At 47.5% G+C, this 16,063-nt stretch overlaps 1 protein-coding gene across 3 annotated transcripts in view; it reads right to left on the reverse strand.

The window, feature by feature from the left end:
• Positions 1-5,392: 5,392 nt before the first annotated feature.
• The window catches only part of LOC142572612 (hemocytin-like), a 129,895-nt gene continuing 119,224 nt past the window's right edge, over positions 5,393-16,063 (reverse strand). For all 3 annotated transcript variants that reach the window (XM_075681836.1, XM_075681837.1, XM_075681835.1), the window contains 8 exons: positions 13,836-13,933; positions 13,370-13,486; positions 12,315-12,533; positions 11,485-11,577; positions 8,778-8,906; positions 8,635-8,689; positions 7,182-7,334; positions 5,393-5,763 (listed from right to left, as the gene is read on the reverse strand). In XM_075681836.1, coding sequence (XP_075537951.1) covers positions 5,564-5,763; positions 7,182-7,334; positions 8,635-8,689; positions 8,778-8,906; positions 11,485-11,577; positions 12,315-12,533; positions 13,370-13,486; positions 13,836-13,933 — 1,064 coding nt within the window. In that variant the 3' untranslated portion in view covers positions 5,393-5,563. The remainder of the gene's footprint in view (positions 5,764-7,181; positions 7,335-8,634; positions 8,690-8,777; positions 8,907-11,484; positions 11,578-12,314; positions 12,534-13,369; positions 13,487-13,835; positions 13,934-16,063) is intronic.

Consider the following 16,063-nt stretch of genomic DNA (forward strand, 5'->3'; position numbering starts at 1 on the left):
GGGCTTGTGGAAGCCACCGCAAGAATCAGTGTGCCGACAATCGTTCGACCGATCCCTTCGCGATCGGCCGTCAAGTCGACAACGCGATAGCCGTAGCGCCTTCGCTTGCATATATAATTAATCGCGCTCAAGATAGAATCGAAAACATGTCGTCAAAATTTAAATTCGCAACTTTCAGCCCTCTCAAGCCGTGCCCATGAAGTTCGAGCCATTGTTGATCTTGGTCAGCGAAGGTTATGCCTGGCGCCCTCATGTTCGTGCACCCGCTACCAGGTGCACGAAATCAGCCGTTCACGCTGGCTCGCCTCAGGGTGGAACGACGCCGCTCATATATGCAGTTATGTGTGTTTTGCTACGTTTGGCATTATTTAATATCAGCGATGCACCGTTTCCACAATATCTGAAGCTAACAACGATCTGTGGCTGTATATGTCGATGTAGACAAATTCATCGCTTTGATAAATCCGACGAGGAAGGCTGCACTCGAAGAAATCTTGAATATGCGAAATCTCTAAAGAATGTGTAAAAGGAATACAAAAAGCGAAGTGCAAGTGTAGAGATCACCGACAACAAAGTACAAGGCAGTCGCGTCGGCAGACGAAACACAGCGGGTCTTTATCGGCGGCACTGTTCGCACAACAGCGCGCTGAGGCCTGCTTACTCAGCAATCGGTGAGCGTTACATGACTTCCAGGAACGACATGCTGCCCCGGAGAAGCCATTATTAATTAATCGCGATCCACGAAATACTCAACCGACGCACACTCAACAGGGGTTGCAGGTACACAAGTCAACCGGCGAAAGCCCTGGCACCCTTCCAAAACACTTACAGTAGCATGCGGCAGAGGTCAGCATAGAAAAGTGGAAAATGCGGATTTGAGGAATTGCATGGTTCAGTTCAGCCGCTCTAGGAGTTGGAATGGTTCAACTCTTACCATTCCGAGGAGTTAAAAGGAGTGGATTTAATGGGATTTCCAGTCTCCGGAATGTAGTGGGAATGTAATGAAGTGCCCCACACCGCAAATCTGGCGCTTATTACACCCACACCGTTAATTTTACCTTTTCTGTGACTAATTCTCGCTTCATGTGATCACCGGTGAAGCCGCCTTTCAGACAACGCTGCCAAGCGCGAGCCTTGCTTGTCCAAGCGAACGCGCCCCGATTGCTAAAGTGGGCCGTACAGCGGCTTTGCCTCAATATGTCTGTGTGCACAGCGATGCACTCTTTACAGGTGTATAATGTGGTTCATTTTTTACTATGTTGGCGCTAACTACGCCCGTACCATTACCTTACCTACTCTGCGACTAATTCTCGCTTTTTGTGTTGTTAAGATGTTCTGGAGGTGCTAAATGGGCGTATTATTTTTCTGGAAGTGGTTACAAGATGCCCAGATACACTACGTACACTGCCACCGCCCAGCGACATCGTCTATGCGAGTAGAAGGTGCTTACGTACATTGAAGGAAGCCGCGTGCACTTACATTAGTTAAAGAGGAGATTCTGGTGACGTGAAGCAAAACTCGATTTCCTGCAATATTACCAGTGTTGCGCTACACGCATCATGGGCGGCTGCATCCACCGGTTGCCGCGTTTTGCAGTGGCACGGTCGCGCTTCGCTTTACCCTTCGTGGCGGCGCGGGCGTTTGCCACCGTGCCACCTATAGATGGTGTTTAACATGACGGCGTGCGCTAGTGTATGCTCAGGAAACCGGCGAGCATTCGGGCATGGCAGAGGAGCGTAATAGTTTAACCTAGAATGCTATATACCATCTTTTTCACCGAAATGTCATGGAGGAAACAGAACCTTCAGACCTCCAAGTGATTCGGCGGGCTCGAGATCACGAGCGAAAACTACAATCCCACACCGCAGCTAACGCTTGGACATTCGTGTTACAAATCCGCAACCGCCGTGTGATTTTAGTGCGCAGCTCTTAGGCGCCGGTTCCTGCGGCGAGCGTCGGCCTTGGCGGCGTAACCGAGTGAACGAGTACAGCGAAAGCTGAAAGCGAACGCGGAGCGCAGCGGGGGGATGAAAGACGCGAGAACGAAAGCGGAGGAGGGTATGGCGAAAAGGGTGAGAAGGAAAGCGGAGTGCCGGCACGACCAGGGTTGCGGTTAGCGCAGAAACAAAGCGCTGGTGTGGGCTTCGGACCCACTGCGCATGCCACTAGAGAATACGCTCCGCGCGAGCCGTGCGTTCCCGTGTTCACGCTTTCTTTCTGAACGATGAGCGACGCAACCGGTAGAGATGCTTCGTTGGCCGTCGTTGCTAAATTAGCTGCCCGAGCAGAGGCTCAGCGCCGCCGCCGAGAGCACCGTGTTTTTCAGAATCAAATTCTTTGCCATAATATAACGCGAATTCAAAACACCTAAATGGCTGCGCTAAATTCTTATTACGGAGTATCGTAATCGTCGGTGAATTTTTTTTGTTTGCAACATCGGGACGATATGTTTTTATTTAAAAAGGAGGAAGAATGGAGGGGGCAGTGCGTATTACCTGGCGGAACGTGAAATTCGTGCACTGCCACGTGAGTTTCATTCGATCTCGCTATGCACAGCTTTTTTATGACACTTCTGCTCGCGCGCGAGAACCACCTCACGATATTAGATATGGTCCAGCTCACGATATTAGACGCATGGTCCTTGAATGTAGTACAATACTTTTCAGAAAGATAGGCCCGTTGGTATTTTGTGTTTAGGTGCGTTAGATAGGTGTGGCACGCTTTAGAATTTCTCTCGTCGCCACGTATGAGCCCATTTGGAATATATGAGGACACTCGTATAAAACCGGCCAAACGCATGCGGCCATCATTCGATTAGACCACTGCACTTGTTGACTATGCCGCTGCCGAACTGTTCGGAGAGCACAAAACCGTCCAGTAAATTGTTTAATGTTTATTCCTGCTTGCCTGTCTGAGCGCCGTCACAGCCACTTGGCAATGTGGTCTAAATTGCTGATGACGCGGCCTATTTTTCTCTGACCGCTTTTTTTTCTATATGCCATTGTCAATCTCTTTTATGTTGGTTTCATGCTTTTCCCGGCCTTACATATGCTTCCTTAATCTTTCCAGTGTAATTTCGAATGTCAGTTATTTTCCTCTTGTTGGTCATTTCTGATATTTCATTCAATTCGACCGGATCTCTGGTGCTTGAGATTTCCATGCCCTGCAGTTTCTTTATTGGGTTCTTCATATGTTCGGCGAGCTTGCCTGCTTCCAATATTGCTGCCTCACCTTCGGATTATATTACGACGCTCAAATGATTTCCGCTAAGCTCTCGCTTCTTATCTCTGCCAACTTCTCATTCGTATTCTAAAGCCTACTTTTTCGTGAGCATTAGTTTGATGTCTTCTACTTTTCCACTGACTGCTATAAGTTGGCCCTGCGCCTTCATAATTTCCCCTTTTTCTCTCTTCTTGCTGTCTAGGTGACTCGGGCACAATTTTAAGACATTCACCGAGGGAGCTTTTAAAATGCCGCAAAATGCGTTCGTAGACACCCTATTTGCGCCGCAAAACACCTGGCTCACCGAGAAACTAGAGGGAACGCCTTATTAGGTGAGCCGGCGCTCCTGCCTATGTTACACGGTGGCCCGGCCTTACATGCTGCCTCGATCTTTCCACTGCGGAGATTTCGAATGTCAGTTATTTTTCTCTTGTCGATCAGTTTTTTTACAGTTTACAGATTTTACAGGGGACCTCATCTCACCATCGCCGACCTTCCCGGGGACCTGATCCCGACGCCCCTTGCCCCTTGCGTTCTATTTAGTAGTTTTACTGTGGACCATACTGTGCTTACGTGTATAAAATAATAATAATAATAATAAATGAAAAAAAAAACCAACACGGTTATAGCACTATGCACGAGTCTGTGCATCTACATCGGACGCTGCGCAACTGAAAACTAGCCAAAACCGCAACTTCTCTTGATCCAACACAGGCCTCGCTACATAACAGAAAAAGTTACATCATTTCCGTTCGGAGAAGTCAGTCTGTTTGATGTCATTCGTTGGTGCCCTCGCAGCACGTCCTGTAATATCGCGCCGGTACTTGATGACCGAAGGCGACACTATTTCGGAGTAATCAAAGAAATATTCTGCTTATAAATGAAGGCGCTTCCGAACAGAAATGCCAGTATCAAGGCATTATAAGTTATACGTTTCCGCATTTCTTTTTATCGAGGTTCCTATAAAACAGAAGGGGGGGAGGGTGGAGGGTTTGCTTTCTTTACCCACTTTTTAGATGCGTTAAACGCTGCAGGTGAATGCAGCTAAAGCTGCAATCTTCCGACGTCATCCCTATAAGACCACTTAAGAAGTGGTCGCTCGCTGTTATCCTCTCATGACATAGCACTGTTAGAATGCTGCTCAAACATCATCAACGTGTTCTGAAGATTTATTCACGCGCATGGACGTTTATCTTAGTGCTGTAAATAATTGAAAAGAAGACATTCCCATTTCAGTCTTTAAGTATACGATACGGATAGAAATGCTGTCACTTTCACGGTTAGAATACACGAGAAGTGGCGGTGTTTGTATCTTGGTACCGATGTAAGTCGGTCTAGCAGTGTGTCAAGAAATCGGCCCGCCATCCCATAGTCACTCTATTACAAGCTCATTAAAAAGGGTAGACGAAGAGAAGAATGTTATTTGTATCGGCCTGCATAGTAGAAAGCCTAGAACAACGTCGTTCACGCCAATATGACTAGATACAAATAACCTCAACTCACGCTTACTACCCGTACGCCGCAATGTGAACAAATATTTGTCAAGGCCGAAAAGTAAGGCGAACACGCCAAACAAAAGCACCTGTTCGCAGGTGCTACCATACGCGATCATTCGATAGAAGCAAATAACGAAAGCACACGTTCGATACAGTTATGAATGTTGCGTAAATGCTGTCTTGGCAGCGGTGACTTGACGAATACGTTCGGTGGTAGTTCACGTTTTATATCTACTCGCAAAAAGAGATTCTCTACTCTGTTTTTCTTTTAATGTGCGTGATGCCGGCTAACAGTTCATGTCATGCATTATGTTTGGCGACAGACTACTTAGAACCTTGAACTCGACCTGGAACCGCTAAATATCTGCTCGACCCGCCGTAGTCGCTTAGTGGCTTTGGCCTCGTGCCTATAATTAAGCACGAGGTCGCGGGATCGAATGCTGGCAGCGGCGGCAGCATTTCGATGGGGGCGAAATGCATAAACTGTGCTGTACATTAGGTGCACGTTAACGAACCCCAGGTGGTCAAAAATAATCCGCAGTCCCTCACTATACGGCGTGCTGCATAATCATATCGTGATCTTGGCACGTAAAACCCCACAATTTATTTCCTTGCCATCTGCTCGCAGACCGCATGCGACTCGCGAGCCATATGTTGCGCATGCCTGCTTTACGCCATTTACAAAACTGAACTTTATTGATGTGACAAATAACGAACGATGTTTACATGATAGCTTTGCAAGCGCTGTGCTCCTGACGTTACTTTCATACACCAGGAGCAATGAGGTGATGATGGTGGTCTGGGCACATTTCCATGCACGGGCGCTGCCCGGTGGCGTGCCCCTATTAGAGTGGTATGGGCACCTTGATGTCGCTTGAAGGATCCCGCGACTCGCCACACGGGGTGCAGCTGCACGCGGTCGGGTTCTGGTAGTCCTTCTGGATGCGGTGGGTTTTCTCGTTTTTCTCGCACGTTAGCGTCACTTTTCTCGGCACGGATTTCGTGATGGTGCAGCAGCTGCACCTCGACGTGAAGTTGTTGGTCTCTGCAAAGGAAACAATGAAACAGACAGCACGACTTGACTTCCAAGCTGTTCAGCAACACTTCGTATGACAGAGTAATCGAACTAGCTGGTGTCATCAGGCGCGTTGTGCAAGCTCAGATCGGCCGTACGGGAGCGTGGCTGAGCCCCAGATTATTTTGACCGACGTCAAAAGTTAATAGTGCACCGCTTAACCTTCCTGGACATAGCGTATGCCACGAAGTGTGCCCTTACAATGGTAGCTATAAATTCCCCACACTACGTGTCCCTGGCTCTCCTCCCTCAGTGGTTGTGTAAACAACCTGCATAAATTTTGTAACGTGAAGTTCTACTGCGTATTCCCGGATACCGCCAAGCAAAATAAAGCTATAGTAAGTGTACCTAAAGATAAAAATAAATGTTAATGTAACTTTCCTTTGACAACTATATAAAACGACAGAACCTTTTGATTATTATTATTATTATTATTATTATTATTATTATTATTATTATTATTATTATTATTATTATTATTATTATTTGTTTTGAAAACACATATACATTTGACAAGAACGGTAAATCGAGGATCAGGCTGGCAACTGCCACCGGAAGGGGCACAACACCTGCTTACTCTTCAGAAAGGAGGTGACAGCAACACAAATGGTAGATAGCAAGGAGGGGAGGGAAGAGGAAAGAAAGAGCAACAGCACAAATCTAAAAGAATAAAGTAGAACACACAGTGCAGGTCACACAGGGTAGGGCCGGTCACTGAAGGTCACGCTACTACAAAATGTTAAATAGAAGAAATAGTGTCTGAGCTACAAACGTGAACCTTAGTTAATTCTAGAAAAGTAACTAACTTAATTATGTTCACGTTTTGTAGAGCACGCCGAACTAAGACACCGTACTACACCAATTAGACTTCCTAATTCATTAAATAAGAACTTAAGTAATCATGGTGCTGAAACCATGCAGACTTGATGGCCAAAATTGTGAGGGTGCGTTCTTTCAGGTGGGTAGGGCATTTGGAAAACTTCCTTTTCAGCAGAGGAAAGGCGAAGACCCACCATAGAAAACATTTATGCTTCCGCTCATAGGTGGTGCATAAGTTATCTGACCCTCGCAAATTGGTCAGATTGGCGCCCGATACTTGAATTAAAATTTAGTAATTGGCGTGAGTGAAAAAATATGGACATTGAACATTTTATGAAGCTCTTAGCGTACAAATCAAAGTGCTAGCAATCACACATGCAATCATTCGGGGCACTCGCTCGTGATCAGCCGGTTAGAACGTCAGCACTTCCCACGAGGTGGCTGAAGCATCATTGTGTGAGGAAGTGGAAGTTGCGGAGGAAGAGGAAGCAAAAAAGGCCACCAAGGCTTGAATGCGATTACAGCGAAACTCCATAGATGACGGGTCAATCGCGGACGCGTCAACTTACCCGGATTGTAAACAGTGCTCGAAGTGCATTGTCCACGACATTCAGCCAGACCTGGTATGGCGTCGGTGTTTGAACAGAACCCGTGGTTTGGGTCATCCAGGAAGAAGTACTGCACCGTCTGTTGTTCTTTTAGTATGCGAGGCGCACAGGGACCTGCGTCAAAAAGAGCACCTATCGTTAATAAGATATCTTATGTGCTCTATGGTAGAATGGTATTCGTGCACTAGTGCACTTTCTGAAACGCACCGGCCCGAGTGACGCCTGTAGTTCTATTCATCTTCTCGCGTGCAAAGTGTGCTCTCTCTCTCTCTCTCTCTCTCTCTCTCTCTCTCTCTCTCTCTCTCTCTCTCTCTCTCTCTCTCTCTCTCTCTCTCTCTCTCTCTCTCTTTCTATTTCCCTTTTTTCTTACCCATAGAGTGGGGTAGCAAACCGGATGCTCGTCTTGTTGACCTCACTGCTTTGCCTCTCCTTGCCCCTCTCTCTCTCTCTCTCTCTCTCTCTCTCTCTCTCTCTCTCTCTCTCTCTCTCTCTCTCTCTCTCTGTCCTATAATCGTTTGTCTCTGCTCTCTTTTCAGTAGACACACACACACACGATCATTGCACATAGACTACTTCGTTCTTATTGTTCTACCTTCCCCCTCCATCCTTCAGTGTTAGTAAACCAGATTGCTTGTTCTGGTTAACGTCCCTGGTTTTGTCTTTTCTTTCGCCTCCCTTTCTAAAGAGTCGCTGAAAGAGAGAATATTGACCGCAAACCTAAAGAAATGAAAATATAAAATGATCTCTTGCGCTGCTGTGACGCATTGCACTATTGTGGCGATGATAAAGTTGTCCGCTGACTCGCGCCTTTTTTTTATTCTGTTAAAGAAGACATTGTGCTTACTGTTTGTAACTCGTTTCCCAACACGATCGCAAATAAAGTGGCGTTATATGCGGGTCTTGTCATCGGAGAAGCGTGCTGCCGCATAGAGGTGGACTAATTCACCTGCTTCTTGGCAACTGCATTAGTCCTGCCGAACCAGGCAAACAAATATGCCAAGTGTTTGATTGAAAGATGGCGACAAAAACAAATCTTATGATATTTGAGCGAAAAAAAAATATCTGTACTTTTTGAAGTAGTTCGAATAAAAAATAACACTGTATGGTGCCGTATAAGTTACTTCGTTTCACTCTCGCGTTATTGTGATTATGCCTGTACTGAGCAACACTGCAGTCTCGTAAAGAGGCGGCAGTATATGTAAACAAACAAACTAACTAACTAATTAACTAACTAACTAACTAACTAACTAACTAACTAACTAACTAACTAACTAACTAACAAATCTGGAAAATAAAAAGGCTAAATATTTTTCTCGTTTTCTGTGAGCGGGAGGAAAAACTTATGAGAGCTTTCATTTAGAGAAATGCACCACACACTGCCTGCAAGAGAAAACAAAGAGAAAGGACAGATCACCTGGTATAACTTGGCACTTCTGGCAGCATCCGGTCTCGTCGCGCACGATGCTGTTCTGCAAAGTTACAAGCCGATATTTTCAATGGTTCACGCCAACAACTCCTTCAGCGTGTGCGGAAAATTATTTTGTGAAGTGCGCTTACTCTTGGACAATTGGACGGCAGTGGCGGGCACGGCCTGAGCCTGTACTTCATTTCCACGGCACCACGGTCATTGCGCACGCATTTTACTTCGAAGCATGGCCTGACATTGGACACCCACGTCTCGCCGACCTGGATGACGCAGATGGGGCACGATATCAAACTAGGCGCAAGCAGTGGTAATGCGCAGGGAACGGTCAACTGTGTAATTTAACGGAAAATCGGCACCTACCTCAATGGTAGTACAAGCTACAAAAGAAATACACACGGCTTCCCCTGAAACAAAGCAATGCTGGTGGAAATAAACTCGTCATATATAGTCCAGGGAGCGAACCCAGCACCACCACCTCCCTGGGGCGCTGGTCCTGCCGTGTGGGTCAACCACGGATTCGGCAGTTGGCAGCGCGTGAGCGAGTTAAGAACTCGAAGCAATTTTCGCGGAAGACGTGTGTATTTTCCTCCTATCTTCGTGACGTGGTTATGCGGATGGCAACTATCTCTTCCATGAGATACCAGGCGTTCCGGGTTGCATGTGCTGTACGCGCGGGAGCATCTTCATTATGATATATAAAAAAACTGTTGTCGCTTTCGCTCAGTACATTCATTTCATACCTCCCATTCCTATTCTCAATAGATGCGAATGGAGGCAAACATCTACTATCACAACGAGTATGCTTCCACATCACCGTACGGGGCATCGGTGTCACGAACGTTCACGGTAGCGAGTGCTTTATTATCACTGCGCCCTTCCCTAGGTGTACAAACTTCCCTATCTGTACTGAGATAATTGTTTTCTTTTCACAGGCTGCCATTTTTTAAAGTCTCATAGCCGCCATACTGACACGCACAGTTCTGATTGGCAAAGGTTGCTCGCTTTTGCTTGTGACCGATTAGAAAAAAAGTCACCAGCAAAGTTTGAACACGTAGAAGCAGTGTACGGTGTGCGAGTTCAGTTTGGTAACGGCTATATCCGGCCAATGTTGTGATGGGGCGTTTGGCCCTCGAAACCAGTCGCTCAAGGAGGACGCGGCAATGGTAAACGAGCCAACGCCTTCGTCAGAGACAGTTCCAACTGCGGTGATTTACAGCAACCAGTTGGGCCACCGTCAAACGGGCTTGAGCAATTTGCAAAGGGACATTCCTTCGAACGATCTCGTGGTGCCTTTCTCTCCCGTCGGTGGCCTGAGCGCATTTGTCTTTTCCCCTCCATCTCGGGACAACTAAGAAAAGAGCGGACCGGATGTAGACGCCCTACTGGAATGCCACCGGGCCCAAACAGCCACGTCCGTGTCTAAAACGAGGCCATTGTGTGTTTTCATATTTGCCTGTTCGCGCACAGTGACGTGCGTGTGTTTTGCACCAAGCTCTCCTCGGAGAAAAAAGGCTGCAAACGTCCGATTTGGCCGAAGCTTATGTCGCCCATCTCCTCACGCTGGACTGGGGGAAGGTGACGTAACCAGGTCAACGGAGGAGTTAAAAAGCGAGACGGAGGCATGCTCTTGTGCAAAATGTAAATATAAACTTGTATTTTAAAATGACCTGAGTGTCAGGCCAAGGCCAATGAGCCTTACTCCACCGCAGTGCCTGAACTTCGCACATCTTCGGACACTCCGTCGCAACTCCGGCATCGGCCCTTTTTCGCAAAACACTGAAGATCTCAGCACGTGCGGCTGGCGTCAAATTCCGCGATAGCTACACGCTGACATCTTACTTTTGAATAAAGGACCAGTACACACGAATTCCTTCTGCCGGTCGGCTGAATTACGAGTATTCAATTCAGCATACATAGTGATTGATCTACGCCGGGAAAAAAAAGAACAGCTGAACTTGTGATTGTGCGAGGGCCTACTCCAGTGCGATGTTGCTCTGGCCCCAGAACGCTCTAGGAAGGCACATTACACTTCCTCCGTCCTGGGAGAAACTATGTATATATATGACAAAAAAGATTAAACATGACGTATACGTGAAAACACATTCTTTTTTACATTAGGAAAGAACGTATTTTCACGTATGTCATGTTTCTTTTTTGCTATACCAACGGAGCAAGTGTGCTTGTTTCGCGGATATATATATATATATATATATATATATATATATATTTTTTTTTCTTTTTTTCGGCGAAGCCCGCGAATACATGCAAAATTGCCGCGCGACTGGCCGCTCGAGGCACTTCGCGTGCATTTGCAGGCTTATTTCACGCTCGGAAAAACACTCTTATGTAGCACGTATTGAGCAACAGAAAGCTGTATCGGGAGCTTTTCATGTTGTTCCACAATTTTCTAATTGACACTTTTCATCTAAGTATACTATATTAAAGGTTGATTAATTAATTAAGACAAATGACATAATTAGGCGGACTGCAAAAAATAATCTGAATATCCCCAAGCGACGGCAAACAACATTACCTTGGTTCTGTTCAGCTACGTCGCATTTGCATGTTTCTAAATCTTGGTGCATGATGGTTGGGACACCTTGTATGTATAAACACGCAGATCCGTACAATACACACGTCGCAAAAGTATTAACCGTTCCATGCAGAACAGCGGGATTATCCTACCAAAGCGAGCATGTTTCGCATTACGTAGATGTCAACTGGAGTTTAAATTTTTTAATCGTTGTGCACACAAATAGGCGGAGGTCCTATTTGGATAATAAGCACACGTCGCTCCCACTTACGGCACGTTTCGAAGGCCTGGTTACTAGTCCTCACCTGGTACAGTTTTCCGCCTTCATCACAGTACTCGCGCACACAGTGTCCGCAACAATCTCCGGAGCCTGGAGCAGGTTCTACGAACTTTTCACTCTGAAAAAGAAGAGAACAAAGAAAAAAGAAGAAAGGAAAGAAAGAAGTATTGTTATCTCCAAATGATTCACTCCAAGTGTTTGGGCACGTAGCGCAACATGTGCGGCTGTCGTTCGAATAAGAGGCTGCGAAGTACAATGATGAGCTGAAGTAAAGTTGGAAATCTTGTGCTTCAAGTTCTCTGAAATTTGTCGATCTTCGTTTAATATGCTAAATATTTTGAGAGCCTAAGTAAGAGTCTGCTATACCAACAATCACTGCGATTTAACTGTTTAAAAAACAACAAATTTTATTCGAATCAGTTAAGCAAGTGCAGCCAGTTGAGACGTTGGTAACACGCATTCTACACTCGTTTGAACGAACAGTACATACGTTATTCGCTCGAACTTCATGGGAAAGAGGAAACTTAACAGATACAGTTTCCTGTTAAATAGCGGAGTTAAGTGCAGAAATAGCACAGTTTACTGTTGCATATTGAAATGTTGCATTTATCATATTCATCGCAGTTGTGGTGCTTTGCACGATTTAAGCTCTTTCTGAACAACCTGATGCTGTCCATCGCAGAGTTCTCTTTCTCGAATGCGCGCATTAACATGGGGTCTCGCACTCAAAGTTATGTTCATGAGACCTCCTCCTGCATTCGTGTCTTCCTTGAATTTTTTTTTTCAGGTTTACGATAATGAAAAGTGAACCGAATAGAGAATAGCCGCGAGCAGAACGCCCGTAAATTTACGCACCGAGTGACAGGTGTTGTTGCAGATCTGCGTGAGCACCACCTTGACGGCCTCGCCGGTGGTGGGCGACCTTTCGCAGCGGTACGAACGGCACTTGCCGTCCGCGGGTTCGGACCAGGCGTCGCCGATGGCTCGCGTCTGGCCGCCGCCCCGGCATGCGGTGCGCCGCTCCTCCGGGCAGCACACGCCAAAGTTGCCCGAAGACGCCGAGTACTCGTAGTCCTGTGCGAGGACGTGGCATGTTACCGCCGATTAAAAAAGATTAATTATTGGATTTTACATGCCAAAACAACTTTCGCATCACGAGGCACGCCGTAGTGGAGGACTCCGGAAATTTCGACCACCCTGGGGTTTCTTTAACGTGCACCTATATCTAAGTACACGGGTGTTTTCGCCCCCATCGGAATGCGGCCGCCGTGGCCGGGATTCGATCCCGTGACCTCGTGCTCAGCAGCCCAACACCATAGACACTGAGCAACCACGGCGGCTTGCCGCCAATTACGAGTGCTTGTAAACGTTACGGTCGGTACACATAAAACGGCTCCACTGCTTTTTTTTTTTTTTTTGGCTAGGCTAATCCATAACCTGCGATACTTTGGTCTGGACGCCTTTCATTTGCTTCGCGCAGTGCAGAAAAAGAAAGAACTTATTAACCTCTCTGCCTTTCGTCTTTCTCTCGGTTGCGAGCTTCAGCTGCCTCAATCTATTTTAGCAATGTCGCGACTGCGACTTTTAAGTGACAATCGCAAAGGCTTTACAGAGGTCGTCCCTCCCCCTTATAGTAATGTAATAGTAATAGTAATAGTATAGCTATAGTAATGTAAAGCTTCTTCCCAAACAAAAATAAAGACGTAAGGTATTTTAGAATAGCGTACACCTTCGTCGGCAGCTTAAACCTGGTGTCTTAACTGCATCGAAAGTCACTCCACCGAAGCTATCGACCTTCTTTTTTCTAAACTTGACTGCAACCTGCAAGTACATAAGGAGTGTTCGGAGCTCCAGCATGAAATTCTGTAGCTTTTAATTAATACGGCGGTTGAAACAAGGACTGCGCTGACCTCGCTGTCTTTCTGATGGCTAGGGCACACTTCGACTCTGCAGCTGTACTGGTACTGATGAAAGTGTTGAGTGCAGGTGCAGTTGGTGCACAGTCCGTCCGTCCAGCTTGAGTCCACCTGCACATTGGAAACCATGAAGAAAAGTTCACGAGCACTTGTGATTTCATAAGCAGGCAGGACGAGCATTGTGCTTGCCATCGATCTGGTGAGAAACACTACGTGTTTGTCGCCAGCGTATACTTTGACCTGTCATGCCGGTTCGACAAAGTGCTGCAGATGTAGCAAACAATTGCTGTTTTTAAACTACATGTGTGGTATGCGGCACCATCGCAAGCCGACATGATGGGCGCATGAATTTGCGCATTCGCAAAAAAAGAAAGAAAGAAAACGAAAGTAACTGCAAGCGTGAAGCACACTAATAAATTTGCCTAACGCCTTGCAGTCACCAGCAAGGACGAGTACTCACAGGATACATCTTTTGATAGCGCTGCTCGGGATGTAGCTGAATCTGCATGCCGTTGACAACCTTGTAGCGGTGGATGTAAGCGCATTTATTCTTGGGCACTGCAAAGAATAAAGGATAATGTGGAGAGCGTGAGGCTTTTTATGCAGCCTGAGTTGCTATGGTGGGTTCGAAAAATTACAATACGCGCTTTTCCTTTATAGTGTTACGTTGCAGAAGTCACGTATAAAGATGCATTTACAATATTCGCAAGAGAAACAATGATGCATAGAGAAGATGGCTGTCGAGACCGATTCCACCTCTACACGTCAAATCATCTTCTTCTGACTGGCGCCACTGTTGGTTGCACCCGTAACTCCCGCCGGCAAAGGCGCCGACTCCAGGCAAAGTAAGGCTTCAGCCGGAACGCATGCACGACGTCCGTGGGGACACGTGAGTCCAGCGGAGCGATATCGTAGTTGACATCGCAAAGCTACGCAATATCGTGTAGCGCGGCAGCAGCTTTTCAGACAAGCCGATGTGGCGACATGGTGTCTATAGGAGGACAATGGAGCCAGGAGAAAATCGAACGTCCTATTGTTGGCTGTCGTACCGGATCTTCTGCGCGGCCTGAGACTCAGTGAGCCAGGAGCCGGCAATCTGGGGTGCCATGCGAGTGCGGGCGAACACGTATTGAGCGTATTCAGTGGGAGTATTTGTCGAGGAAGGAAGCAGTGTGTCAAAGGGCAAAGCATGCAGGGTGGCGACTGAACAGAAGGTAAAAGGGTGGAAAGCCAACGGCTTCGTGACGGGCCGAATTATAGGCGAATGTCACGAAAGGTAACGTGCTGTCCCGATCAGTGTGGTCGTCGGAAACGTACATAGCATTTCTGTCAACGTGCGATTGAGCCGCTCCGTGAGTACGTTTGTCAGCGGGTGGTAGGCGGTGGAAAGCTTGTTCTCGGCAGAACAGGAGCGAAGTAGGTCTTCAACTACTCGGAACAAGAAGGTGCGGCCGCGATTGGTGAGGAGCTGCCGGGTGCGCCGTGATGGAGAATGACGTCATGTAAAAGGAAATCTGTCACCTTAGTTCCTTAGTTGCACAGCGTGTGCGCAAAGCTCGCGTGTTCGCGTACCGGGTCGCGTGATCAGTCGCGACAATGAACCACTTATTACCAGATTTCGACGTCGAAAAAGGTTCTGAGGGCACATCAATGGGGTGAAGGCGTCCAGCGGGCAGCACAGCAGGTTTTTTGCAGCGCTGGCAGAGCGCACAGGCTGCAATGTAGCAGTGCACAGAGCGTTACAGGCCCGGCCAGTACAAGAGGCACTGTACGCGGTCATAAGTGGGCGAAACACCGAGTTGGCCTGCAGTAGGGGCATCATGCAACTGCTCAAAAACTGAGGTCTGGAGATGGCGTAGTACAATGAGGAAAAATTCTGGTTTTTCAGGGCGTAAGCTGCGACGGTAGAGAGAGTCGTCGCGGAGCACAAACATGCGCAGCGTGGGCTCCGAATGTGCAGAATTGAGACGATCGATGAGAACGCGTAGGCAGTCATCACACCATTGTTCAGTGGGGATGTCGTGCAGATCAGAAATGGCCGGAACGCAAGAGTCGGTGTCATGCGCATCATATTCAGGGTGGTCGACAGGATGACGGGAGAGGCAGCCGGCGTCTTTGTGCAAACGGCCTGACTTGCATAAAACAGCAAATTAATATTCTTGGAGCCGTAGCGCCCATCTACCGAATCGTCCAGTGGGGTCTTTAAAGTAAGGAGAGCCAGCACAGGGTGTGGTGACCGGTAACCACGGAAAGTGTGCGACCGTACTGGTAGGGGCGGAATTTGACGACTGCCCAAACTAACGCCAGGGACTCCTTCCTCTCGAAGGGTGAGAGGAGGTGGCTGGCGTATGCAGTTACGCGCTCTCCCTTACTCTGCCATTGAATAAATACAGCCCCAATTCCATGGCCGCTGGCATCCGTTGTTACGTTCGAGCTGCGGGGGCTGGCGATCTTCGGGGAGGCGATCGTCGAAACCCGCCCGGCCTGCTGCGGCGACTCGCTTTCAACCGACATCCAACTGAACGGCGCCGGGATGTCTAGACGCAGTCGGCGGACCAAGTATTGTTAGTGGATTCGCCGTCACCGTCACGGTTTGTTTGGAGCGGGGGGACTCCTGGAAGAAGGTGTTTTGTGGCGCCGTCTCACGGGCCTTAGAAGTCTTCAGTCAATGAAAAGACGCGGCCACTG

Source organism: Dermacentor variabilis, chromosome 2 (genome assembly GCF_050947875.1).
Source record: "Dermacentor variabilis isolate Ectoservices chromosome 2, ASM5094787v1, whole genome shotgun sequence".
NCBI classification, from domain to species: Eukaryota; Metazoa; Arthropoda; class Arachnida; order Ixodida; family Ixodidae; genus Dermacentor; species Dermacentor variabilis.